At 39.0% G+C, this 27,968-nt stretch overlaps 1 protein-coding gene across 1 annotated transcript; it reads right to left on the bottom strand.

Moving 5' to 3' along the window:
- Positions 1 to 1,363: 1,363 nt before the first annotated feature.
- Positions 1,364 to 25,665, bottom strand: LOC135465413 (serine/threonine-protein kinase H1 homolog). The gene is made up of 2 exons (XM_064742653.1): positions 24,661 to 25,665; positions 1,364 to 4,921 (listed from the first exon to the last, which is right to left on the bottom strand). Exons 1-2 carry the CDS (start codon positions 25,525 to 25,527, stop codon positions 4,568 to 4,570), a joined length of 1,221 nt encoding a protein of 406 aa, XP_064598723.1. The 5' UTR covers positions 25,528 to 25,665; the 3' UTR covers positions 1,364 to 4,567.
- Positions 25,666 to 27,968: the final 2,303 nt, after the last annotated feature.

Raw genomic sequence — 27,968 nt, 5'->3', positions numbered from 1 at the left:
TTTATTTTTTGGAATTTCTGTTAATTTCAATGTTTATTCTCTGCAACATTGACAATCGAGTGATCTAACAATGTAGGTCCACACGGAACCACCTCATTGTTCAGACGATCTGGTTCAGATGCACACACACCATTAGATAAAAACTTAGATACCGGTAATGGGGAGGTTACATGAGATGCCACCCGTGTGGGGCAGAGCCTTCAGCCCTTGTTTGTAAGTGAACGATTGATTGTATCGGCAGGTCACAATGTATCAGTATCTATTGTAACAACATTCTGCCTTTAATGAGCTGTCTGATTTGTGATATTAACTTCATCAATCTTATCCCAATCAGCATTCCTTGAGACCTCCATAGGCATGATAGCTTAGTAGGTTTTATACATTGCTAAAATAATGGATAAAAAGCACCATACATTGATTGCAAATGACCTTTATTTATTTAATTTGATTGCAAATTGTTTATATCATTATTTCCGCTACAGGTTGATTAATACTTTACTCAAGAATTTTTCTCTTACAGAATGACAGTCAGTATTATGGTTTTATGAGTTGCTGGAATTAACCACCAACCTTTGGCAAGTTACTGATATCCATACTTGTACCACACTGATAGAAGAGAAGTGGTCTTCAAGAGACTTACTGAGCAAATGTCCATACAGACATCTTCCACCTTTCATAGTCATAAAGGCCCCTCAAACAAGAGCAGGGCCTTTGGAATTAAGCACTGTTCGAAACATGATGCGTTGCATATCAAAATTTATTGTCAATGTTTGAATGTTTTTCCTTCTTGCCTCAATCACTGTATCATCAGCGCCAAAAGCACTAGACAACACCATCCACATACAGTGTATAATCCAGTTGCTACGACATAGGCTATCGGTACTGGTACAAAATGTCACACATGCAGACAACGCCAAAAATATTGAGAGACAGAAAGAGAGAGAACCAAAGAGTGATATCGTAATAAAATTTATTGACTGTCAACAAACATTTACAAAATGACTAACAGGCAGCAAACTAGTACTACCAGACAACTCTATGCCATTGCACTAAGTAGAAGTAGAGAATGGACGTATTTATCTCACTGAGCATCTGACCCTGGAGAAAAAAGCTGAAATACTACTCATGGAAATTCACAGTTGAGGATGTCAACTGTGAGGGAAATACTTCTAACAGACCTGTCATCATTTCATGTTAAACGTTTTAAACATGCAACAAGCCCGAGTATGCTCTCTGCAATATTTGACTCTTCTAAGTCAAATATTATAAGATAAATAGTTTTAGTTATGTTTTACCATCAACAGTTACCCCCCCCCCCCCCCGCCAAAAAACCCTTTGAGCCCCCCCCCTCCGCAAAGTGTCACTAAAGGGAGGTAAATCATTTGGAACTGTAGCTTTACTATGACTCGTAACATTGCCTTAGAATAAACTTGAATTTTGATTTGCCCATAAAAATACTACCATAAATGTAGTTTTCACTGTTTTTTTTTAATTACATATGACCCAAACTACATGCCAGTAGTTAGAAATTAACAGCTCCAGCACTCTTGGCTGATAGCCCATTTACTGTTGAGCACTGGCAATCATTTGTTCATTGGATAAATTTATTCTTTCAGCGATCAGCTTTTCAGCAGCAATGAGAATGTACCTCCACAATCTACTGAGCAGGCTGCCATTTACACTAAACATGTGGAGGGTAATTTACAGAAAGCAGCACTGTACGACAGAGACTAGTGTATTTCCTCTTACGATTCTGTAAAGCACTACAACTGCTGCTGGAGTCAAAAACTCTACAGAGACAACCAGATCTGAGAACAATAGCATAATAACAGACTTAATATCCATAAATATATATATATATTTGTATGTATATATATATATGTATAAGTACAAGCACTGAATTTCACAGGATTTAACAGAATGGCTTGATCATTCAATGACAGAGTTGGTCACCTGAAAAATACCATATAAAACATAAACCAGTCAGTTATGTACATATTTACACCAGATTTAAATAGCGTGTCATTATTGTGTGGCCTAACAATTCTACACTGTACATGAACTTTAAAGATAACAATAATAGGGTCAGCTGGCATAAAAATTTGAATTAACAAAAAACATAATTCTATTACCCTTTGCATATATTTAATCTGTTTGAATGCTTTTTGTGTACCCTTGTGAGTAGTTTCAAAAATTCTTGCAACATAACAGATCCTTGAGTGGATGCTAAAAGAGCTTCTCAATTTAACATAAAATCACACAAAAATTTCAGTTACAACTTCTCATGTTAGCATGACCCATAAAAAAAATACCTTAACATCTGATCAGACCTGATACAACCAATGAAAATATCAGAATTTAATTCGTTTAAATAATTAACGGCACATCAGACCAGCTGATGAGTGTATGTCAAGTTTTCTGTCTCAGAATTAAGGAGAATTTTTCACTGCCAGGTCTTATCATAGCTGAGAAACATTCAATACAGGTATATGCATGTCTGCATCCAGGGGAGATAAATAATCATGGCACATAAGATTGAACAGCCTGGCTTTATCAGAGCTGGACAGCCTTCAATTACATGTCTTCCTATAAGCATATAACATACATGTAGGTGTGTCGAATACACTAGTATTAAGTCAATATTTAACCACTTTTACGGACTAGTCTAGATGGCACATAGGCACTTTCTACTTGATGAAGCAAATGCAGGCTTCCTTGAACAAGTCTAAATTGATCATATCCGCAGCACTTAGCTGACAAATATGAAACTAATAGACTGCCCAGAGGCTTTAGGCAAAACTACAAGTACATTTACACCTACATCTGTCCTTACATCAAAAACAACTTGAAAAGAGACCAGTCACAAAAATAATAGAATTTGTTTCTTCCAGGCAGCTCAATAGGCAGATATCTATCAACATCTTTTAAACAGTATGTAGACCAAAAAATGTAAACATAGCAAGTCTGTCCACAAAAACTTCTGGGTTCACATTTCTGGACCTTGTTACCACGTGTATAATATTTATTTATTTGATTCGTGTTTTACGCCGTACTCAAGGATACTTCACTTATACGATGGCAGCCAGCATTGTGGTGGGAGGAAACTGGGCAGAGCCGGGGGAGAAACCCAGGACCATCTGCAGGTTGCTGACAGACCTTCCCACTTACGGTTGGTGTATAATATAATGTACATGTATACACATTTACATTTCTATCACGGCTGTAAAGACACTTGAGATGTTTAACGGATGAGATTATCTCCCTTGAACTAACTCTCCTTCTTTCTCTTAGTATGCAGATTCATGTGCTTATATTTTATGAGTTATTAAAGAATGTTGGAATCGAGTAAAAGACCACCATATCCTAAGTTCCAAAAGTTTGAAGAATCAAGCCTACAACTCTTGTACATGTATGTCACTGTGTTTTTGACAGATACTGTAGAAGGTAAAAATATACATACAAGTATACATACATATACATGAAAAGGGGAAAAAAAAACAAACCCTAAGACTATTGTCGTACTGTAACACTAATGTCACTTGGCCAGTATTGAAGATATCTTTGTTGGGGGTAAAAGGGTTAGACTTCAGAAATAAATCAGCAAATCCTTCACACAATGATTTGCTTTAAAATAGTTTGACCCGAATGCAAATGGATTTGCACAGGGAAAGAAGAGGAGGAAGAGAAAAATTCCCTACTGTCCCAACCCTTTATCACTCCCCCCACCCCCCCATCCCGATACCATTGTGTTAACCCAAACAAAGAACTTTTTAAGCATGGTCGTATGCAGAGACATACCTGCAGCTTAATAACAACCTGTGGGGCAGCCTTGTTTCCTTAGGGCCCACCCAGAGCTAACTGTGCTTGGCCAGGCTCTGTGGGTACTGAGACAGAGGAACAGGCTCTATTCTATAAGCTGCCCTGAACACTACCCCCCATTATGGGAGGCGGTGGTATTGTGGCACCCAGCTCTCTAGGTGGAGAACTTTGGGGTTGGGGTAGAGACAGATATATACAAATGGTAACATTTACAAATATCCCCTGTTTTATGTCATCTTTGTAATAATGATAATCATACGTCGAGTAATTGTCCTGCAACCCAGTGTCACAGCGCACAAGCTGTGGCTGCACACAACATGAGACATCATGCATGTCCCCCACAGCACAAACACTGTCAAGTTATTAAGGCCTCCGCAATTCTGCTAATCGGTCTGTCCTCAGTTCAGGAGTTCTCCAACATGTGCCCGGAACACCAGTGAAAACTGCTGACACCATGTCACTGAGTTTTCTTCTTTACGAGCCAATCACTGAAGTTGACATTGCGCATTTCTGAATTGGGTAGAACTCCACAATGACCCGCAGCCAAACACACTCTTCTTTAACTCTGCTGCGTGGTCGGTCCCCTGATAGTGAGTTCTCAAGTATTCTGAATGGCATACTGGCGAAAACTGTTGATTTCACAGTACGAAAATCTTTGTTTGGTTACCCTCCAACCAATGATAAAAAAACCTCTGACTTATTTTATACAACTTTTTTTGATTGTAAGAAAAATAAAAACAGAAAAGCTTTATCCAAGGGAGGATAACTCTGCCTGGAATTCAGGGTCTTTGTGCAATTCATCGATTTCCTCGGGTTGTACGTGGCGATGGTCTGAGCGCAGTGACTTGACAGACTTGTTGGACTTGTTGCTGCGCGTGGATTTGGCAGATTTCGCGGACTTGGTGCTGTTTGCCCGAGAGGACTGGCGCTGCAGCAGATTCTGACTGATTGTTCTATGGAGATTTTTATTGGACGAGGAGGCGGCGTTTGTCTCCAGCCACGGATGGCGAAGTGCAACATCGGAGGTCATCCTCTCTGAGGGGTCTATCAACAATAGCTTGTCAATAAAATCCTTGGCAAGTAATGACACATCCTTCCAGTGCTGAAAAGATATAAACATACACAAACTGTTAGCAAATTGTTCAAAGTTTTCCACATGTATACACATATACAGGCTAGACCATACATGACCAAATACTGTATTTCGTAATATTTAATAATAACTGACAAAAGTGTAATACCTACAGTTAAAACTATCAAGTGACTGGGTATTCATGATGAGGAACATATAATAACCATCATCATATTCAAATCTACACATGTATATTATTGCAATATAAGGTTGATACCACAAAGGCATATTTCTCAGGTCACCATTTCAAAACTCCTTTATAACACCCAATAATTGTTTTCAAATCCTTAAAACCTTATCAACCTTTGATTTCATTCAAAACTGGCATTAACAAAATAACTACATACATAAACAAACTCCCCATTTTGTACGAATGAAGATTTAAACCAAACTTCATTCATAATGTGAAATTACAAGCACTAACATTTAGTAAAATGAAAATTAAGTATGCACACATGCAATTGGTTTAGTAGCCCTGTATACATGTACAAAAAGAAATCAAATTTCTTTCAACGTCTTACAACTTCAGGGGCACAGAAAGACCACAAAACCCTAACTTGGCAAGATATTCACACCATCAAAGGGTGGGGAAGTTTCAATTTATCATTCAGGTTTGGTAAGCCTTTTCTCAAGGACAAGGGAAACACAATGTCACTGGCATGAGCCACTTCCTGTAAACAAAGTAACACTTCTCTTAACAGGCTACAAACTCTAGGACTTTGTCAGCTATATTTAGAACAGTAAAACTAAACCCTGGCTTTTTGTCAAACTATGGGCTGATAATGGGATAAATGAATAGGGCCAAATAGCCTAGGTAAGACAGGCCCCCGCATATGAAGGGAGGGGAGGGAACTGGGTCAACTGTATCTCAGACTGTAGTCAGTCAACTCATCCAATCGTACATGATTATCTCCCTTGGTCAATAAAACCTAAATATAACCTACACATGGCTAATTCAAGAATGCTCCCCTTGATTGCTAATCTATTTTTAAGAGTTCTCCAGTTGTGAGGACACAGTCACATGCAACGCAGTTATAAATATAAAAAAATTATACAAATACATGTAAATAATACTGTGCAAAAAATGTACTGATGTACATGATGTATAGGTACACAGAAATAAATACGAAGATCACAAACTTGCAGCTGTTTACCTCATTACAGCTGAGATATAAAGCTATATCAAGTGAATCAGACAACTACAGGTTTAAGGTGCACAAACATATCCTGTATCTACATTTATCAGGGCAAGGCTGTTCTTCAGTAACAGACGATGAACTGAACATTCTAAGATCTAAGACAACAACTATATCAAAGGCAACACCATGTATTCATGTACTTCATCGCCACAAAAGGCCTAATCTGTACGCAGCATCGTTATCTTCACCTGCTTCTCATTGTGGTATCATTGTGAGTCCTTGCATACTGACATTTCCATAAAGTACAGGTACGTTCTTAACTTGTACATCTCTCATCTGTTTCTAATTTCTCATCACTGTCTTACATACATGTACTGATACTTCAACGAAGTACATGTACATCTCTACAGAAGGCCTAAGTTTTGTACACCAGCTATGTCGTTACCTTCACCTGTTTCTCACCGAGGTACCATTACATACTAAAATTCTGACATTTCCATGAAGCACAGGTACATAATTAACTTCATCTACCAAGTATCCATGTATATACTTCCACATAAGTTGCGTACAATGTCAATGTTTTCACCTGTTTCTCACTGAGCATCATTATGTCCTAACATACTGACATTTCCACACAGTATATATACATACATGAGGATTAAGCAAGTAGATTCGCATTTGTAGGTCATGTCTTTTTGTACAGGCCTATGTTTCTGTTCTCCATCATAGTAGGCTCCACGGGGAGGGGGGGGGTGACCTACCAACAGCTGTAAGAGTGGGTTATCTCTAAACACAATGGTTTATGGTGGAGCTGAAGACAAGAGGATGAGTAATTGGGGAAAGGAAGAGTATCAGGTTTTCTGCCTCTCTCCAGGGGTTAGTTCTTACACAGTCTGTCTGGATGCAATGGGGAAGGGGGGGGGGGTGATGGGAGGGGGCTGGCTAGCAGTCAGGCACAGGCAGATAACACTGAAACATCATTACAATGTTACAGTCATACAACACTTCACCAGTCTACACTATTATCCATACACTAAATATACATACACACTGTTAATACAGGCACAGTACTCAGTTACACTGCACATATAACATACATTAAATGCCTGGATAACATCAGCAGCCTCATGTTTAGGAAGCACTCATAAATTGCACCCGGCAAACCGTTATTCACTCAGAGCAAAGGTAACTGAAAATGTGGTTAGACACATTAATTACCACCCCCCCCCCCCCCCCCATAAAACTTGATTCGTAAATGTACATGTAACAATATGTTATGCTGTGTGGTTTTTGCCATTTCCATAACTCCAAAATCAACAGCACCTTTAACACAAACTGATATACCAGTAAAGTGTGCATGATCAATTCACACATGATGTATATGTAACATATGTATACAATGTAGGTATCAACAAGCAATTGAATAGGCCACGTCAAGAGCCAACCCATCCATTTCAATTACACTATTAGGAAAGGGCAGCATCCTCTGGCAAGGCCCCCTGCTAACAAGTGGCTTTATTACAGTGTTAGAGTCCCCTATCTTTCCCAGGCTAGCCTGGTCAATCCCTGGTTGTCTGTTAGACACAGACTCTCACATCCACACAACAAGGTCTTCCTGGATTACAATTCTGACAGGGTTTCCCATAGACTCTGCTCCCCACATCTGGCCACATCCTGTCTGGGAATGACAGACTAAAAACCAGGGGCAAAGCAGCTGAGACAAACACCCCTGTCAGTGCAAATACCCACCGCCAGTTTGACATCAAAAACAGGTATATGTACATAAGGTAACACAGATGAAGTCTGGCTGAAGTCAGAAACTTGTCACAAGTGGCCACACAAATACTGCAATTCAGATATAAGAAACCGCTACAACACATGCATACACATGATGGCACAATACATGTAGGTCTACCTAATTTGATATCAAACACAGCTAGAAATATGTACATGGTGACTGGACACATATTGCGGCAAAACAGGTCCAGTTGCATGTAGTTTCATATCAGAAACAAGTACATGGACACACATACTGGCAACAAAGATCCAACAGTTTGATACTAGAAACAGGTACTTGGGTCCACTTGATGGCAACAAAGATCCAACAGTTTGATACTAGAAACAGGTACTTGGGCCCACTTGATGGCAACAAAGATCCAACAGTTTGATACTAGAAACAGGTACTTGGGCCCACTTGATGGCAACAAAAATCCAACAGTTTGATACCAGAAACAGGTACTTGGGCCCACTTGATGGCAACAAAGATCCAACAGTTTGATACTAGAAACAGGTACTTGGGCCCACTTGATGGCAACAAAAATCCAACAGTTTGATATCAGAAACAGGTACATGTACTTGTACGCTCTTGATGGTAACAAAGATCTAGCCAGAATGATATGCAAAACAGGCACACATACAGTGTCACACAAGGGTTTTCAGGCACTCCCAGATGTTCTACAGTATTAAAATGACCTGAAACTTCATCCATTTCTTCAGGTGTTGAAAGTTACATTTCCCCAGTGGAACAAACCTCAGAACAACCTTAAAAAAACAGCTTTTTAATAACAGCTGATAAAATTCTCAGAATTAGGCAAAGTGTACAACTTTTGTCATGGGTGAAATATTTGGGTCATTTACTGCACTACAAATCTCACAGCTCTATATGCTTACTGTACACAGAAAATAAGGTACATGTATTTGTCCTAAATACACATGTAATTGCGACCTTAGTGATGTACGATAAACTTTAGTTTACGATCTCTTTGTGCATGCAGTCGCAGGAAGAAACAATGAAGGTGGTGAAGGCAACCATTGTTATATATCAATATATACATTTATATCCCCCCCCTCCCACCGGCTGATAGATGTGTATAACTTACTCCCATTCGCACACACACGACTTTTTCCAATACTGATTCAAAGGTAACATTATAAATTAAAGAACCCATATAGACAGGTATAAACTGCTAATGCTGTTGTTTTGCAGTTTTCCTGTGCCCAGACATGCGTCTGTTTTTCTCTCTGGAGGCCAGGTAGACAATGGTATTCCTTCTACACCATTGTCTGGTTGCTATAGATGTGTGTGTCAACACGGCCGTCAACATGCTAAGGTATTCTGTCAATAAAACCAATTACAGAAAGAGCTGTTGAACAGCTCAGACATTATGCTGGGACAAACTTTGTCTCACACAAAATTCCAACATTGCTACTGAATACAACCTTAGCATTTCCATCACAACGAACATGAATGTTAAATTATGTTAACTGTGCGTTACACTAATCTATGTGTAACAAAAGTAAGATTATGAAAACACTGCTGGAGATGTTTTACATAAATCAGGTACCCTACTCATATTCATTATAATTTTTGGCTGATATGTGTGTACATCTGCACAGAAGTATGAAAACATAATAAAGTGGAAATAACTGGAGAAGCAAAAACTTCCTACATACATTGTACACATACAGTATATAATACATGATTATCATATACCCTAATTCGTGTAAAATTTGGGACAGATATTAGTAGTGTTGAAAGTAGAATATTAGATTTCTTTACCACCCTTTTGGAAAAGTAAAGATATGAGTATGTTGTTCATTAGATGGTCTAACGATGTGGGGAAAAAAAGAAACTCAATATTCCTGCTAGAATTACACATATATTAGTTAAAATCAGCAGATCTAGTGTCCCAAACTTCAGAAAAAATAGGGTAGCCTAAGTTGACATTCTGAACTGGAGGCATACATGTTGGTTTGGCCAGGGTAATTGTGTCTGAAGAGTCTTTGAGGCACCCTATTCTGGCAAAATTAACATGGAAGAGGTAGGGAATACGGCAGGGGGGAGGGGAAGTGGAAATGAGATGGCCTGATTTCAAATTCTATGCACGGTAGGTAACCGAGACTGGCTCAGTTGAGCAAGACCCAGTCCTTTGGCAACTATTTGACCACAAGAGAATTTTGGTACCATGACTAAAGCATATTATTTTACATAATGAATAACAAATTTCACACGAATGACAAATCTTGGTAGAGGACATACATCTACATATGTACTTGACCCAGGAATAGATTTGTTGACTCCCCATTTATATGCATACGAACAGGATGACATGAGTAAAGATTTGAAAATAATATGCAGCCCAAAGGTTCTCATACTTGAGAGTATTGTTTCCAAAGTTTGCTTTTGCCAATATAAATAACACTCTGCTTTAATGCACTCATGCATACAAAGAGCACTAGACAACAACAGAGAGTTGCACCACTGTTAAACCAAGCTTTCAGTCCTTCATTCTAACCCATCTGCTCTGGATCAACATGAATTTTAGGTGACATAATGAGCATAGGGCTTGGTGGTTGCTCAATGATCACACATTCTGAAATAATACAACTTTTTTTTTTTTCAAATACAGGGGCCTCTGTGGCCGAGGGGGATACTACGCCAGCTTGCCAAACCTCACACTAATGCTGTGGCTGTGAGTGCAAGTCCAGCTCATGCTGGCTTCCTATCGGTTGTACATTGGAAGGTCTACCAGCAACCTGTGGATTGTCGTGGGCTCCCCCCGGGGTGCGGATCTGCCCTGTTTCCTCCAACCATAATGCTGGCCACCTTTGTATAAGTGAAATATTACTGAGTACGCCGTAAAACACCAATCAAACAGATAAATAAATATTTCAGGTACATGTACATTTGCATATCCTGCTGTGCTTTGTTACTTTCACTAAAGCTTAATGTACAGTGCAGGTAACATGTCTGTTTCACTCATGAACTATGTAACAAAAGTACTGTACACATACATGTATATGGTACAGTTAACCTTCTGGTAAAACAATTCCCAACACACTGTCATATACATGTCCTATACAGGGTAACAAGATTAGGGGAAAGTTCCAGCAGTTGTGTTTTGACACCTGTGTAAGCTTCTTTCCAGATCTACCTGCTTTTCTACACAGGCACATTCCTGTTATTGTAGTTTTCCAAGAAACTGTCTAAGAGTGAGAGAGTAGCAGAGGTCAGGTGGCAGGTAAAAAGTGATGGAGGTTGCAGGTGGCAGAGGTTAGAGGCCTCGCTTTGGGAGAATGGGGCTCCACAAACACATGTGTTCTCCATGTTTGACTTGTTCCTTTGTTGTTAATCTCAATTGCTCTGTTCTTTGTGTACAGAACCTGGTCTGGGTCACACAGCGGCCAAGCCAAATAAATCACAAAACTTGTAATCCCTGCCCTGGCCCACCAATAACATGTGTTTCTCTTTGAATCGTCCAAAAGAAAGGGTGGAAAACAGCCACGGAAATTCCACCCTTTTCGCAGGATATCAAAGTCAGCAGAAGAAAGAAACTATGCAAATGTCATGCCTAAACAATACATGGAAAATCTGAGCTTTCAAAAAAAAGACTGAGGTCGTCTGGTGAGAAAATGATTGCCGACAAAGAGTTGTGTTATACATCCCCATTCTGGAGATTCAATAGAAACTAAAAAAAAAAAAAAAAAAATTTGGTTCCCCTTAAGCATATGCCTCATTACCTACATGTAAATGGGAAAGTTTCGTATTAGGTTAAATCCCAAGTAGACAGTATAGTGTGTATTCAGGATGAAGAGTGAAGATGGCCATCTGGCTGTGTTTGCTGTCAGTGGGTTCCACACCTTTAGTGCTGTGCAATGGGGGCAAGATGAGGGGCTGATGTACTGCATGGGTATATATGGCTCTCTTAGGCTTTCCCTAGCTCCCTCCACATAATAGGCAGTTAGACAGAGGTTGATAGTGTGGCCGGCCCTGCAGCCACCTTTTGTGGGCCTCGATGACCTACTTCTGGGAGTCATTCACAGCCTGCTGCTACACTCAGAGAGATGAGGAGGGAGGCCGAAGCCAGATGCTTTCCCCTTTTCTCTGCTATCCCATACCTACATCCAGCCATACCTCCCCACTGTAGTAGAGCCACAAGCTCTCTGTTAACTCAGCTAGAAACAGCCTACATTGTGGGCACACAGGGTCAGTTACAGCTCCGAAATGGCCATTGGCTACTGCTCACACCTACCCTGACTCTAATACTGGATGTTAGTATATAGTATGTACATTTACATAAACTCAGCTATGCATGTAGATGTAAAGATGAGATAAAGTTAACTTAAACATGAGTATATATATGTATATATAAAACATATAATATACATGTACATGAACAAAACACTTAGAAGTTTGTATGACTTTAAAGTTTGTGTTTCACGAGAAAACTTGTCAGTTCTTACGGTTAAATCACAGCGACTTCTGACATTAATACGTTACGGAATGTAAATGTTTTCGACGACAGATCGGTATCCATATGCATGCCTTTACTTTACTTTACTTTACATGAAAAGACAATTCCTCATACACCCACCTACCACTTCATGTAACTTTCATCTACACATGTACAGTATGACCTATACAGGTATATAATCATGGGTAGAAAGCTCCTTGTTGTCAATCCAATTTTTTTTATACATGTGAATTTACATGCTTCAGAATTTGAAATCTCACTGTACCCTTCTGTATATGTAAATGTATGACGCAAACAAAGATAAGACAAAGAGAGTGATCTGTAATCTCAAAAAAATCTAATTCACATATCCTTTGCTTTCATCTGTTGAGACAAAAACAATCGTATACAATTTCAGTATGATTTCCACTTCCGGTATACACTTGACTGTTGCTTAATGTCATGCTCAACATGATCTATACAGAAAGTAATGAAATGCAACAAAAAAAAATTATCATCCCTTCAGTCCAATAACAATGCCTAGTTGCAGCTTTTAGACACTATAATAATCAAAGCAAAACTTCAAAGATGCAATCAGAATGAACTTCATCTACGTTAGAGTAGAAAAATGACCATCTTGCCTGAGCAGAGGAGTTTGTGGCATTTACTGTATATCACCTAAAGTGTAGCCTTTTTCAATGGACACCGAACTTGATTCTGACTGTTTCATTCACCTTTTAGGGACATTCAAGAGATGTTACAAAGTCTGATTAATTCCTCAAAACAAATTCTTAACAACTGGCATCATCTTAAGACCTGTATGTGCTTTTGAAGGTGTCTTCTCGCAAACCAAAACTTCCATAAAATAGAGCAATTATAACGTTCTAATGAACATACTGCGCCTGATTATTATGAAACCTAATCTGACGTTTTCACTGCAATAAACCTACAGCCCGAGTATGTATGTATTCAGCGCTGGATCAGAAGAAATAGGTCAGTTTTAATGAAGAATGGCAGGTGTTTTAAACAGAGACTTAATGAGAGTTATACGACTCACACGCCCGACAAAAACCTACCACCGTCTTGGCAGAATAAATTATCCTCAGGTTAATTTGATTTTCTCTCCTTAATACTGCAATGTTTCAGTCAGCCAAGACAATGCCATCATTATGATCTATAAGACAGAGGGAATAAATTTTTCACTGAAAAGAAAGTCAGCCACATCTAGCAAACAAGAGAACACTGACGTCACTGTGTGCAGCTCCCAATTCTCACACACAGAAGTACGGACATAAAAAAAACGATTTTCCCTCTGCCTTTCTCTGGTTCCCCTGTACATTCTGGCTAGGCTAATCTCTCAGACACGCAGGTATGTAACTTCCTATTGTGTAGAACAACCGAGGAGTAGGCTATCAGCTCCCTCTGCCCAGATCTACATGTACATGTATGCAGCTGATATAAAAAGCGCTCCATATCTTGGATCAAATGAAGCCTGCCTTTGTACCTGCAGTGTGTTGTTGCTGCAAAAGGGGGGGGGGGGGGGGGGGGAGGGGGATGAGCAGGGGGGCTTTGTGTCTGTACAATGGGAAATAAACTGAATGACCTTTGATACTTAATAAAGAATGCCAACCAATCTAAACATATCTACAATCTACATGTAAGTACCCAACCACACCCACATCTCCCTGTACTGTACATAATCAGGTGCATCAGGTGAATATCCTTCTCTATATCTTTAGTACTATGTGATGGTAAACCCTGGGATGCTCACTTGTACTGTATGTACATATAAGAAGTATCACCTGATCACATAGAAAAAAGCTTAATTAGCACTCAAACACAATACAGCGGAGGTGGAACAAACTACTTCGTTATCGCAAACAATGGGCCAGGTGAACACTAGAATCACATGCCACAGGTAATTACATTGCCACTGTGCGCTCGGCAAACTGATCAGAAACAATAGCCCTGATGAACAAATGCTGAGGCAAACAGCGCCAAGGGCAATGGCTAAAACATAGCTTTTCAGGCTTCAGTCATGAGATAGAACAGCTTCACACACCTCAGTCATCTCAGACGCAACAATGCCGGATTAGGTCATCTAATTAATCAAGTGATCTACACTGCACGAAGGCAGTAAAAATAGAACAAAAATACAGGCAAAGTATAGTCTGAGCTTAATTTCAGGTTAGATGTACTGTCATGCCTGGGCAATGATAGGAATGTGTCATCCATTATGTACATCTTGACAAAAACAAGGCCACTTAGTCAGGTGTTAAAGTAACATCTTCCGTAGAAGTTGTCAGGTGTGTGTCAGGTTTATAGTACTGGTGTATTATTGCACGGAGTGACTTCATCCCGTGACATACATGTACAGTGGCAACAAATAAGATGAGTGCACCTAGACTGTTCATGTCCTCTGTCCATAACAGAGGGAAGACAACCGAATGTGTCATAACTTGTGTCATAACTTACAAGTCTATGTGAATATCTCTCCATGGCTGACAGGGACGTACATGTAGATTGTTTCAGAAGTTGTGTACCTGCCTGAACTCCATGCCTTTACACAGTGAAAATTGCCAATGGCAAAGAATCTTTAGTTATATCAGATGATTTCATGAATATATTAGCAGATAAAAGCTGCATGATAATAAATCAGACAGAATAACTTGCTGTGTCCATCAATATGCACAAATAAAGTCACATTTGATCATTTATGAGCTATAACTCCTTAAGACCATACATGTACCTTTGCAAATCTGACAGAGTAAAGATACTGTGTCAGCAAAGTGAAGCCTTCTCAGGCAAAGTGCACGTACATGCCTCTCTATTACACCATAGGCAAGTCTTAAATTTCAACACCTGTACATGATACAGAATTGTCACTCATTGACTGTTATATAGGGTACATGTAATATTTAATTACATACGTAGACAAATTCAAATGTTAAGCTGAATTTACATGTAGGTTCAGACATAACGCCTATTTCTACTTTAAACCAAGTATGTCCCATCTCTTCTATTTGCCAATCAGTGCAGAGTCTGTACCCCTTTACCAAGTTGTTTAATTGGGTCTTCATATTGACTAAAGCATGGACAACACTCAAACTTACATGCACTTTCTAGAATATTATTGTCTCCGCAAACACCTTACCATGTTTAAAGATGGACTAGAGTCCCAACATGCCATAACTTGGCCAAAACACTATATTTACCCATGACTTTGGCAAAAAAGGTATAGATATTTTTAGGGACAAATAAAGGTTATAAATTATTTCACTTTACAAGAGTGATATTATTTCACCATCCTACATTCCTAACAAACATCTAAACATCCACATGTAAAGCTCTAACATCAGAAAATCAATAGAACTCTCATTATCATTTAAAATGAGTATCCGTATATGAGTGAGCAAGTGAGTGAGTGAGTGCTTAGAGTTTAACGTCATACTTAACGATTATTCAGTCATATGACGACGAAGGAGTCTTTAGAGTGCATGTAACGTACTGCCTTGTTGCAGGAGGGATTTCCACCACTCTTTTATCTAGTGCTGCTTCACTGAGATGACTTACAGTAGCCAAGTACACTTCCCCGCCCGAACCGTTATACTGATACGGGTCAACCAGTTGTTGCAGTGTACCCTTAATGCTGAACACCAAGCAATAGAGCTACAATTTCCTCTTTTAGGGTGTGACCCTACCCAGGACTGACCCTGGACCTACCACCCCGAAGCAGACCCTCTACCAACTGAGCTATCAGAGCTGGTCAGTAAGTTAGTTATAGACAAAAGTTTTCGGTAAATGCATCACCAAAACACATTATTCTGCTCTGTAAACATTCCACACAAGAAATCTCATTTTTACCTGTATTATGGGGAAAGGACATAAAATATATACTGACGTCCAAAAGAAACTTTACAAATGCGATTTTAACTTGTTTCATTTGGACACACATGCATCTTTGTGTGACTGTTCATGAAAATGTTTCCCTTATCATCGAGTCTCATCTAGTTCACACCATCCTAAAACATCACTCTCTTGAATACATACATGTATCTCTTGCATATGCAACATGTGGTTACTTTATTTTGATCGTCTCTCACAGCCATGGTTAAGTTTCTTTTGGACGTCAATATACATTCAGAGGAAAAAAATTTTAAATGATAGACCAATTTCAAAATCCGACTATGGACTGTGAAAGTCCACATTTATAGGCAAGTTCATATATGTTTTCATATTAAATACTGAGTGAATGAATGTCTAGTGCATTCATAAGTAAATTCTTCCCTGAGATTATCCAGTCTATAAACATTTATGTTCATTAAGTTTAATGATAGAAATGCATGTCTCAGGGTCAGCAGGTAAGGGATGTATGTTTCTTATTTACATGTCCATGTTGTGCATGACATGCAAATCATATGCAGAGTTTTAATACCTGGCCAGGTACATTCTTTTTCATGAAGGTTTTATTAATCACATTAGATTAGCTATACAGATGTATTAGAAATGAGAACAGTCATTAATCAAACTGGAGAACAATGTCAAAATAAGGACTAGCCATGAATACCCAAGTAGGTTTTAGGAGCGGAGGCCATGACCAAGCTAGGGGGCAGATGGTTAGGACTTGTGAATGTACCTGAAACCCTTGATACTTATTACGAACTCTTCTTAACCCAGCTGTAGATCAACTCGAATCTCTATTGTCATGCACATGGACTGTATCTCTCAGCAGGTCAAGCAGGCAAAAAAAAGCTCTGAAAAGCTGCTGAGGATAGGTATCATCAGGTTGTAAACAATAGGAAACTTGTGCAAACTCTCTCACAACACATTAAAAATATATAAACAGATCAACTCGAGGCAAAATGTTAGTCTTATACCTTAAGTGATAATCTGCATGGGAAAAATGTCAGTTTTATGTCCGGTGAGATCATCAGCATATACGTGGTTTTAATTTTCTCGCAATTTTTGTAAATATCTAATACATACAGAATGATACAAAGTGGCATATGTATGCAAGTCAGCATATCAGAACTTCAGCAGGATTACAGTAACAGGAAAAAAGGGCAATGAGTAATACAAAACAAAAAATTAGCAGCACAGGTGCGAACCGCGCTCTATGCTAATGTGCAGGTCCTTTACCTTTTTGTATCTAATTTCTACATTCCAACATCCAGACCTCTTAGCAAACATTCACACTGTACACCTTTCAATCTTCTGTTACAACATTTTCATCACCTCAATAAAATTGCAACATTGTTGTTATGGTTACAGGGCGGATCTTTCTGTTAAAATCTTCATGTGTGTTACCTATTGTCATGTCTTTTATAAGATCTACAGAAAAACAGGATGCGGGAACAAAGGTAATCCAGTTTTTGAATAGCCTTCAGCTTTTATGTGGGTGTACTTTGTATATAATGTGAGCTATACAGGCAAGTGATAAGAGGACAATGACTGGTTGTCTGTGAGCCCTGATTCACCTGTGGGACTGAAAGAGGTAACCAAGGCTTGTCACATTTGACTTTCTCCCAGCACAAGTGACTGATAATAAGCTGTGCAGGGTCAGGTAGTGGTCACGCCTGAGTGACTCCGTTTTTTTTCATGCATAGGAATCATGTCCTCAGGTGCCCGATGTCTATATCCTGTACAATCTTACACTGCGGCTTTGTAAGTTCACAATACAACATACAACATAGCGCAGCAGGGGACCAATGGATGGAATCACCTGGGGAATAACAGAAACAGGGGGTGCAATGAAACCAGGCCAGACGAATAGGCTTGTCTTCAGACAAAGCATCAAGTAAAGCGCGTCTAACAAGATTGTAGGAGGAAACACAATGGACACAACAGAAAATGTCCCTGTCCACAGAATCCTGGCATTCCCATGCCAAATGGAGGATATTCAATCCCTTCCAATGCCCAGTAGGGAAGACCTTTAGATAAACCTGGAAGTACGACCTGCATATACCTTTATAATGATCAGATCTAGGCATCACATTTCAAGTCTTAAAACTCAACACCCATATAGACATGAGGTGTACACCTCGCTGTGAGGTATAGATGAGGTGTACACCCCATCTCTCATATCTGAAGTGTACTGTACCTCACTTACACCCCAGGTGTATACGTATACCTCAGATGTACCTCAGGAACTTTGAAAACAAATCAACACTTAGAAGATGTGCCTCAGCTACACCTTACAGACTTTAAACGTTAAAAAAAATAAATGCTGTACCTCAGGTTCACCTTAGAAACTTTGAGAATTTTTGAGTGGTTTCTGAACACGAGATAATGTACCTGAAATACACCTCAGCAACTTAGGTAACACTTAGAAGATGTACCTCAGGTAAACCTTAGAAACTTTGAAAGTTAAAAAATGTAAATGATGTACCTTAGAAACTTTGAGAGTTTTTAATTATAATTTAGTGGTCATGTACATGTACGTCAGGTACACCTCTGCCACTTTTTTAAAACAGGATCAGATTTACAATTTACTTCAGACAAAATGGTGAATACAAAATTACAAATATTTTTGTGCAGAAAAAAAATGTTTACTAAATAAACATAAACCCCTGTCTCACCCTATAATGATTGGCCAGTCCATGGTCAAATACTGACCACTCACAGAGTATGGATATCTTTGCCCCTGATCATTCCAACATGGATTCCCTGAACAAGACGTACATATATTCTAAAAGGCATAGAAAAGGAGTGACATTAAATTTTGATCAAGCAGCTAGAAAGCCATTTACACATACTGTAAACAAAGAACAGCATGCACTTTCAAACAAATTTATCTATTATTTATACAATCAATATTTTAAGTGTTTTGAGCTTGTTTCACATCAAAATGAAAGTGAAAACAGTATACATCCATCTCGTCCATAAGCATGTACCTCAGATACACCTCAAGCATCATATTTTTTACCTAACATTTACAGGGTACACCTCCACTGAGGTGTACTGTGGGTGTACTTGAGGTACTAATTTGCATAATTGGCAGAGCCTCACATACACTTTCAATACACCTCAGACACACATCAATTATACATTAGACACACCTCAGTTCAGATACGCTACACCCCAGATGTACCTTAAGTATACCTCTAGTACACCTTACCAAGTTGTACTTGGGCATGTAAGCACTTTTAACACTGATCCTAAAGACTGATTAGTTTTTTTAAAAACTCTGAGAGATGGCTTGAAAGAAATATCTTTTGAATGTCCCTGAAGCCATCTACTTTTGATATGTCTCAATCTTAATTTTCAAATATTATGTGCCTAAGGAAACTCCAATTACATGTAATATATTTATCAGGTGTCTATGAAAAGTGTAAAGGTACATAAGGCATCACCAATGTTTTCATGTCATCTAAAATTTTTAAAATTTTCCTGTTTTTTTTTCTTTTTTCAAAGCTTCCAGATCAAGGAAATATGGCTGCAACAGTTCACATTTCCCACAAATTAGATGATTTTTATTTTTATAAACTCCTCTAACATTGGTAAAAGATTGTTGTTCTGCCCATAAAACAACAATTCAAACTGCTATGGCCTGAATGTAATTTCCTACGAGGGAAAAAATGTACATGTACATGTAGCAATGTCCTTGTACCCAGTGACATCAGAAATCAGTTACGAAACACAATGAGTTTAGAGGAGTGAGCGCTGGGAAATTGGGCATTCCCATGGAGCCACTATTTATAAAGGGTTGATGCATGGAAATCAACCAATTAAGAGAATACTAGTGCCCCTTGTTCAGCAAGATTCAGCAATCAGTTTCTATATTCCAGCACTATGCAAGTGCACAGCAGGGAAGAGGACTGTTCCACTTTCCCCTATCACGGCTATGTGTTGTTAGGCAGAAGATAATGCCGCTTGTGTTGGGCTGACAATCAGAGCATGGCCAGGCCACTGTAAGCAGCACAATAAAGCCTTTTGAGATGACTAAGCAGGAAAATGTATGTCATCCTCATACACACATACACACGAATCCACACAAGAAAATTTCAGCTTACATAAACGTGAAATTCCCCACATGTAAAAAAGCCATCTGCCTTAAGCCTTAATGATTGGCCAATGGGGAGATGGGGACCAATGAGCTGATGTCTGTTACACAACATTATACAATATATAATTATGAAATGTGATCTGGCTTCAACAGGTGACAGGTTACTCCTAAAACAAGATTACTTAGCACACACCTACATCTGATACGTGTACACAACAAAGCGGAAGCAAAAGCGGAGTCTCTTGGTACAAGCCACACCTTTGATCGCCATATAACATACTTGTTAATAATGCCCTCTTAGGTGTAACTTGGACACAAATGCCTACCAAAACCAGCCAAATCAATCCACAATAATTTAACCAGACACCCATGAGTTTCACAGAACGGTATATACATGAATCTCCCTGTACGCCAGACACCTGAATATAATTGACAAATGTATGTGCAATCATGTAGAATATCTTGCTTCTATGCAACAAGTTTCATCATTAATTCTTGCAGTTTGAGTTTGGAAATGATTACAGCGCTATTACACCTGTCTGAAGAGAAGACAAGGATTAAAATGGGTGTTGGTTAATACAAGCTTTAACCTGCATGTTGAAGAAGACAGAGACCCTAATGATTCTATTGCATGTACACCACAAACTGACCAAATCAGACAAATCTGAATCAAAATACCTACACAAGAGTCAAAACATTTCATACTTTTGATTTTATGAGTTAATAATAAAAATGACCTCAAACTAAGCCCAGGTTACCACAATGAAGACTTCTGTCATGTTGGATGGCCTTGTTTTTTTCATGGGGGCCTTACAATGAAGTGCTTATAAATAATAGAGAGAATCAAGATGACTTTTCCATCCTTGTGCTTCATTTACCTTCTAGCAAGTTTTGGGGGAATATTTTCATGCATACTCAGTCCACAATTACCAACACGCTGCACAAAATGTACATATATATATATATATCTACAATAAAAATCATCCATGTTCATATATCTTCTTTATGTCATGACAAACAACTGATCTGTAAGATGTACATGCATATGAATGCACATATTATCATATTATTGAATGTACATATTATCTACACGTAAATACAGTACACGTATATATCTGCAACACAGTACACGTGTATGAAATCCATGAACATCACATGGAGTAATTTAGTTCCTGGCTCTACCCTACATGCTGACTGAATGACAACAAGACACAGAAAGCATTAAAAGCATCTTGTATGATACTATTAATAAATACCTGTGTAGTAATATATGGTTTGCAAATATAATTCCTCAGTCAAGAGTTCAACCCCCGCATTCTTTTATTAAAAATGCTCAGCCCATACGTCAGAATCTTAAGTTTTCATTTTTGTCATACCTGGTAAAACTTTAAAGGAAATTTTAAGAAAACATGTTAATTAGATTTTATGCCTGCGTCCTTTTCTACATGAATGTTGTCAGGCTCTAGATCTGACAATGCATCTTTTCTCCAATTGAACACAATCATTACCAGTACCGGTTGGTAATCTGTTTCATTAAGTACTCAGTTTAAAGTATACACAAGTGCAGGTCATATATATATATATCGGGATGAATAATAAGTGATATAACCCTGTACATGGCATACTATTTATAATATGCATATACCACAGAATAGATTACATGTACTGTGTTCGTTACTTTCTGATAGTAACAGCACTGTACCCACTGGATCACTCTAGGACATGTATTTGCATGTTCAAACCATGCTTTTACCTGTACGTGCAAACTCATGTCTGGTTTCTGCTTTAAGATAATATCATTACTGGCACAGTTTCAAAAATTTACCACAATGCCATATACATGTACACGTATGTATTCCTTGGGTCAAATTTACATACACAAAACTAAAACTACTTTCATTGAATGCACCCATATTTGTGAATATGTATACATCTACATGTATATCCTTCCACACAGTGTATTCATGTTAAGTAGATCTTCTAATTGATTGATCACAACATAGTAATCAGAAGATACACACTAAATTAATACAAGTTTAATTATAATAATAACCTATGGGTATGTCATACCTGAATAATTATAATAGTCTTCAAATAGTCTATAAATCTCAAATAGCAGTTTTGAACAATGTAACTGTGCTTAAAACATGTAACTTACTATTCTGTGTTCAGTGTCAATAATACAGGTTGTATGATAGGTGGATGTATACATTTGTTACCTGAATAACAACAGAAGAACTTCTATTCAACAATGTTGCATATGTTAACAATGTGTTGAGATAGCACTGATTTTACAGACCCTTTGCAAAATTCCATAACCTTCCAATAATTTCAATCTTTAAAATCTATAATTAACATTCTGATACAAGTACACACAAGTACATGGAAGTACTGTCATTACAAATGAAATAGCAGATGTGATTGTATATATGTCTGACTGGCACTGTATCAGAGCCACATAAACCAAATATGTGTAGGTACACATACATGTATTTCTCTTTTGGCCTCCACACGTGTACCTTGTATCTACTGATAATGTATAGATTTGCAGTGGCATATTAGACCTTGATGGAAAAATTCAGAATTCTGTCTGATGCTCTTACAAAATAACTTACATTTCACAGGTATACATGCTCCAATTCTGAGAGATTCTGAGAGAGCTGTAGGGTGTGGATAAACAATTTGCACAGTTTCATGAAGCTTGCATCTTAATGACCCAAAGAATTTTTAGCATCATTTTCATAATAACTGTATGCACAACTTCCACAGAAAAAAAGTGTTTTAGTGGAAGAAAGGGTTGAAGAATTAAAGGAGGTCATCACCCTAAATCGACGGTCCCAAGAATCTAACTAATAATCGAGGATTGAAATTGAAGGTATTTCAGGAGTCAAATGCTTCTGAGAACTTTTTATAAGTCCTAAGTTGTATTGGGTATTAAAATCATTTGATAAGAAGTAAATTTTAATCCCTGATGCTGTGTACAACAGCACGTGTCTGGTACAATGTAGTAACCATATGTATGTTATTGTTAGTATGCTAAGAAAAGGCTACAGGCAAGCAAGTGCTGGTTCCGCACTCATCACAGTAACAAGTGTCGGCTTCGGGAGCGGTAGATCCAGGGTCAATCCTGGGTCGATTGTAAGTAACATCGTCAAAACTTCTCATATCACTGGAGTAACATACATGTACCTGACATACATCACAATGTGGCAAGGTTCAGCCTTTACGTTGTTACACACGTTGTAAAGCAAGCATGTCTTATTGATGATGGTGCTCTACGACACTAGAGTGACATCCCTATGTGATGTGACACCATTGCTCTATGGCAAATTAGAGTCAATTGGCCAATTTTAAGATGGGTCGCTATACAGAATACAGAAACTAATAAAAGGAGGTTAGATTAATCCTGCAAATTATGTTTTTTTCATTCTTGTGAAATGTTAAAAAGCAATGATCTTACACTGGCAGGTTTATCTCAGCACAAAAACATGGCCACGTTAAAAGATAGGAGAGTAGCTTAATGTACTGTAAAGCAGGGATGTCATTTTCTGTGGTATATGCACAAACATAACTGAAGTTGTGTTAGTTAAGAATTCTTTAGTATAGTGTTAAAGGCCAATCAAAATAAATATACACATTAGCCCTTTTAAAGAATCAGCACTAACTCCGGACTGTCCTCATCCAGACACTTCACTCGCCTGCTACAAAGGCAGCAGGCAATAAGGTGAAAGGTAACATGGGAAGACAGAGGGAGATGGACACCACTGGACCCTTTCCAGAGAATTACGGCTGATAACAACCATAAAAAAAAAACAGACCAAATCTACACAACATATGTAAATTGTGAACCATGTCATAGATCTGGACAAAACATGCGATTTCTTCAAACTACACACTGGGTGTTGTTAAGTTTTCATATGATCAGCTTCTCTGATCTTCATTGCCAACAGCAGCCTCTTCCACATATTCTCTACCAAATGAAGTAAACACCACCCAATTCTTAAGTTTTCTCCAAAATACTTAAAAGTAGGGAACAATGAAGCAGAGGGCAACTTCACCTAGACCAGTAACATTTAGGTTGACTTCCTTAATCAAGTCAACCATACAAAGCTTACTGAAAGGATTTCATGTGTATAGTAAAAGGCATAAATGCTGATCAACTTTGCCACACAAAATGTACATTTAGGTGTCTGTCAGTCAAGCTGAACAACGCCAAGGCTTTGCATCTGTCTGGAAGGTAAATGTTATTATTCGTTCCTGTTAAGAAAAGCATATCTTAATGTCATAATCACAGAGCAGAGCAATTTCAAGAATCAAATCAGTTGATATTACCTCTCCTGCATAGCTGTATTTCGCCTTTAGAATGAGTCTAAACAGTCTGGACCTATTTTCATCGTCAAAAGGCATGGTGCCACTGAGTAAGATATAGGTAACAACTCCTACAGCCCACAGGTCCACTTGACAGGTATAAGGCTTGCGGGCAAGGATCTCTGGGGCTATATACTCAGGGGTACCACAAGTCGTTCTCATATAATTATCAGTGCCTTTCCGACTAGCACTTAGCCCAAAATCTGTGATCATTATTTTAGAATCATGGCCAGGATGGTAGTAGAGTAAATTCTCTGGTTTCAAATCTCTATGTGTAATACCCAAATTGTGCAGATAGTGCACTCCTTCCAACACCATATTTAATACCCGAGTCGCATCTTTTTCAGTAAAACTCCCCTTGGCTATAATTCTGTCAAATAATTCACCTCCGGTTGCCAACTCCATCACCATGTACACTTTATCTCTGGTTTCAAACACTTCGACTAGCTGTATAATATAGGCATGCCTAACTCGCCGCAACACACACAACTCCGACTCGAAAACCTCCTTACCCTGGATGCGGTCAATCATTTTAATCGCGTATGGTTGTTTTGTTACCCTGTGTTCCACGCGAACAACTCGGCTAAAGCTGCCCCGGCCGATCAGGGCTTTAATATCATACTTTGCTGTGACTTTAGGGTCAAATTTTGCCCTGTACTTGGCCACTCTTTTGTTCGGCCTGGGCGGCACTTCGTTTTGATTGTTCGCTTTCGGCTTACAGTGGACATGTTGTTTGTTGTCTGTCGTCGCTTTACCATCCGGCAACATTGTCTTCACAAGGTGGCCATCGTTCGGCGCTTCGGGCACCAGTTTGCTGGTCATACAGCCCATCGCGTACTAAAACAGAACTTCTGACTTTCATTTACCCCATCTAGAACACACAGACACACAAAACACCGTTCCGAGGAAATTCCGATGAATCTTGTGAGAGTTTCACCATCCACGCTCCGCAACACAACTTCAGAGACTGGCATCCATAACTGAATAAAAGTTTAGCCTGTTCACGCACCTGCCCGACTTGCGAGAGAAAGTAGTCCCGGGGAAAAAAGTGACAACACGGCCACACAGCAACGTGCTTGTGCGTTCTGTTAACTGGGACTGAAAAATACAACTACCTACTTTTCATCCAGGAATATATCCCTGAAAATTCGCGATATTAAAGAAACACGGGCACAGGAATTTTCTCTCCTAACTTAAAGCGGAGATCGTGACACAGTTATAAGGTCACGTGACCTATACCCGTTTACGTCACAAGTCCTTAACGACAGAGCGTTGCCAGTATAGCTCGTGGATAAAGGCCAGGTAAATATTGCTCGGAATAGATCGATGTAAGCTATGGAGAGAGTTTAACAACAAGGGATAGCAAACAAAGAGCGAGATGCAGGCACTGTGTGGTATTCTAAGTGAGGAAGCCGTACCAGGCACTATCTGGGTACCAGTTAAGGAGAGGGATAAGAAAAAAAAAGTTTTGGGTTCTTCGATGTCGTTTACAAAAACCCGTTTGCTGCCTACATGACATCTTAGAACTGCATGTATTGAGAACTGTTTTGATCCGTAGGCCTATGTCGTGTCAAGGCACTGTGTAAAATATAAAGAACTACAGATCATATCCTGACGATGTTCGGATCGACTAAACAATAAAGCAATCACGCTTGTAATCCCACTTTCAATACAGGCTACATTTAAAACCGTACAGCAACGTGCGGATGGTCATGGGTTTCCCCCAGGCTCTGCCCGGTTTCCTCCCACCATAATGCTGGCCGCCGTCATATAAGTGAAATATTCTTGAGCACAGCGTAAAACACCAATCAAATAAATAAATAAAATCGTACAGCATAGGCCTATAGCCTATATCAAAGTTACAAAGTTTCCCCGTTGATATCAGCGAACATGTAAAAGTCCAGTAAACTGGTAGAACAGTTCTACAAATTTTATCCTAATTTTGATTGAGAATGGTGCTATTTTCTACACATTTCTATGTCTATTAAGAAAAATATCAGCTAAATATGTGCATGTAGGCGTACATGGCAATTGACGGTGGTTTTCTGCGGCATTCTCCACCTGACCATGAGCCTGACCCACATAAAAAAAAAATTCAAAATTAAAATGAAAAACTTAACCCTCCACCATCTGACGTGGTAAAGTGCCTATGTGTTTAAATTTTGCACATGTTTCAGTTTTCAGTGGAATCCTGGTTTGCCTGCCCAAACGCAAACAGCATGCACTGGCTACCTGCAACTTTGATTCAAGCCCTTGACGATAACAATGTGTTCGAACTTGGCTTTCGTTGATTCGGCTGCAGTTGTCAAGAGGTTGGCCAGGTACCTGGTGAAGGGCGGTGTTTTCAAGTTTCCGGGGACTCCAGTCCCTCATACATGCATAAACCTGCATTACCGCCGACAAGAAACATTTAAATAAATAAATACAAAATAAAAATTGTCAGAGGCATTGAGACGTGCACAGAGTAGGCTATAATACCTCCATCACACCAAGCAAGTTCTCACTACGTTCTTAAAATTGCTGCCGAACGGACTCAAACTGCATGTGAACTGCGGAGCAACTTTTTACGGGCTTTATGTGAATTTCATGGATGGACGGGAAGGGTGCTCTAGAACTTCGAACCGACTCAAAAATTTCAGGCGGCCATCCCGTTCTGCAATTAGACGGAGTGACAACATACTTAAAACGCGATTGACGTACTACGAACGGAATTGCCGTACTTCGATCCTACTAAGGGCGTATTACGACGTGGTGCAGTCAAGTTTTGGACGCACAGGACGTTTTGACTACTTTAGTGTGACAATAGCATAAGCGGAACATCTCCGTATACGTTAAAGGGTCTTCCAGCAAACTGCGGATGCTCTTCACGCCCACTTTGTCCATGGTGCTCGCCACCGTCGGATGTGATGTGACTTGATGTTTGATGTGACTGGTGTTTGGGGTACCACATACTATGCAACACTCAACCAGATATTCACATGATGCATGCTGTTGATTTTGCCAGAATTTCGGATTTCACTTTATGAAGCCATCTCATGTAGCCCACAGACCAATTTATGCATGGAACCGCACTTATTGAAGCACGGAAGGGTGGCGTGTTTTAATAGGCACATGTATAGCGCATGTTGTTTGTAGTAAACATACATGGAATGGCCTATAACCAATTCAACACATGCAGACCCCATGTATTTTTAAGAAAGAGAGCTAGGGGCAATTAAATTGCATGATGCCTGAAATACGGAAGGATTTATAAGCTTACGATTAAGGAGGAA

The sequence above is a fragment of the Liolophura sinensis genome, chromosome 5 (genome assembly GCF_032854445.1).
Source record: "Liolophura sinensis isolate JHLJ2023 chromosome 5, CUHK_Ljap_v2, whole genome shotgun sequence".
NCBI lineage: Eukaryota > Metazoa > Mollusca > Polyplacophora > Chitonida > Chitonidae > Liolophura > Liolophura sinensis.
The sequence above is the reverse complement of the archived record's forward strand: the minus strand, read 5'-3'. Positions and strand labels throughout refer to the sequence as shown.

What these genes read in the sequence shown, in the direction of transcription:
- LOC135465413 (XM_064742653.1), bottom strand. Translation starts at nt 25,527, where the DNA reads ATGGGCTGTATGACCAGCAAACTGGTGCCCGAAGCGCCGAACGATGGC. An exon ending in AATACAGCTATGCAGGAGAG is followed by an intron (nt 4,922 to 24,660) that starts GTAATATCAACT and finishes ATATCTTTTCAG; the next exon opens with CACTGGAAGGATGTGTCATT.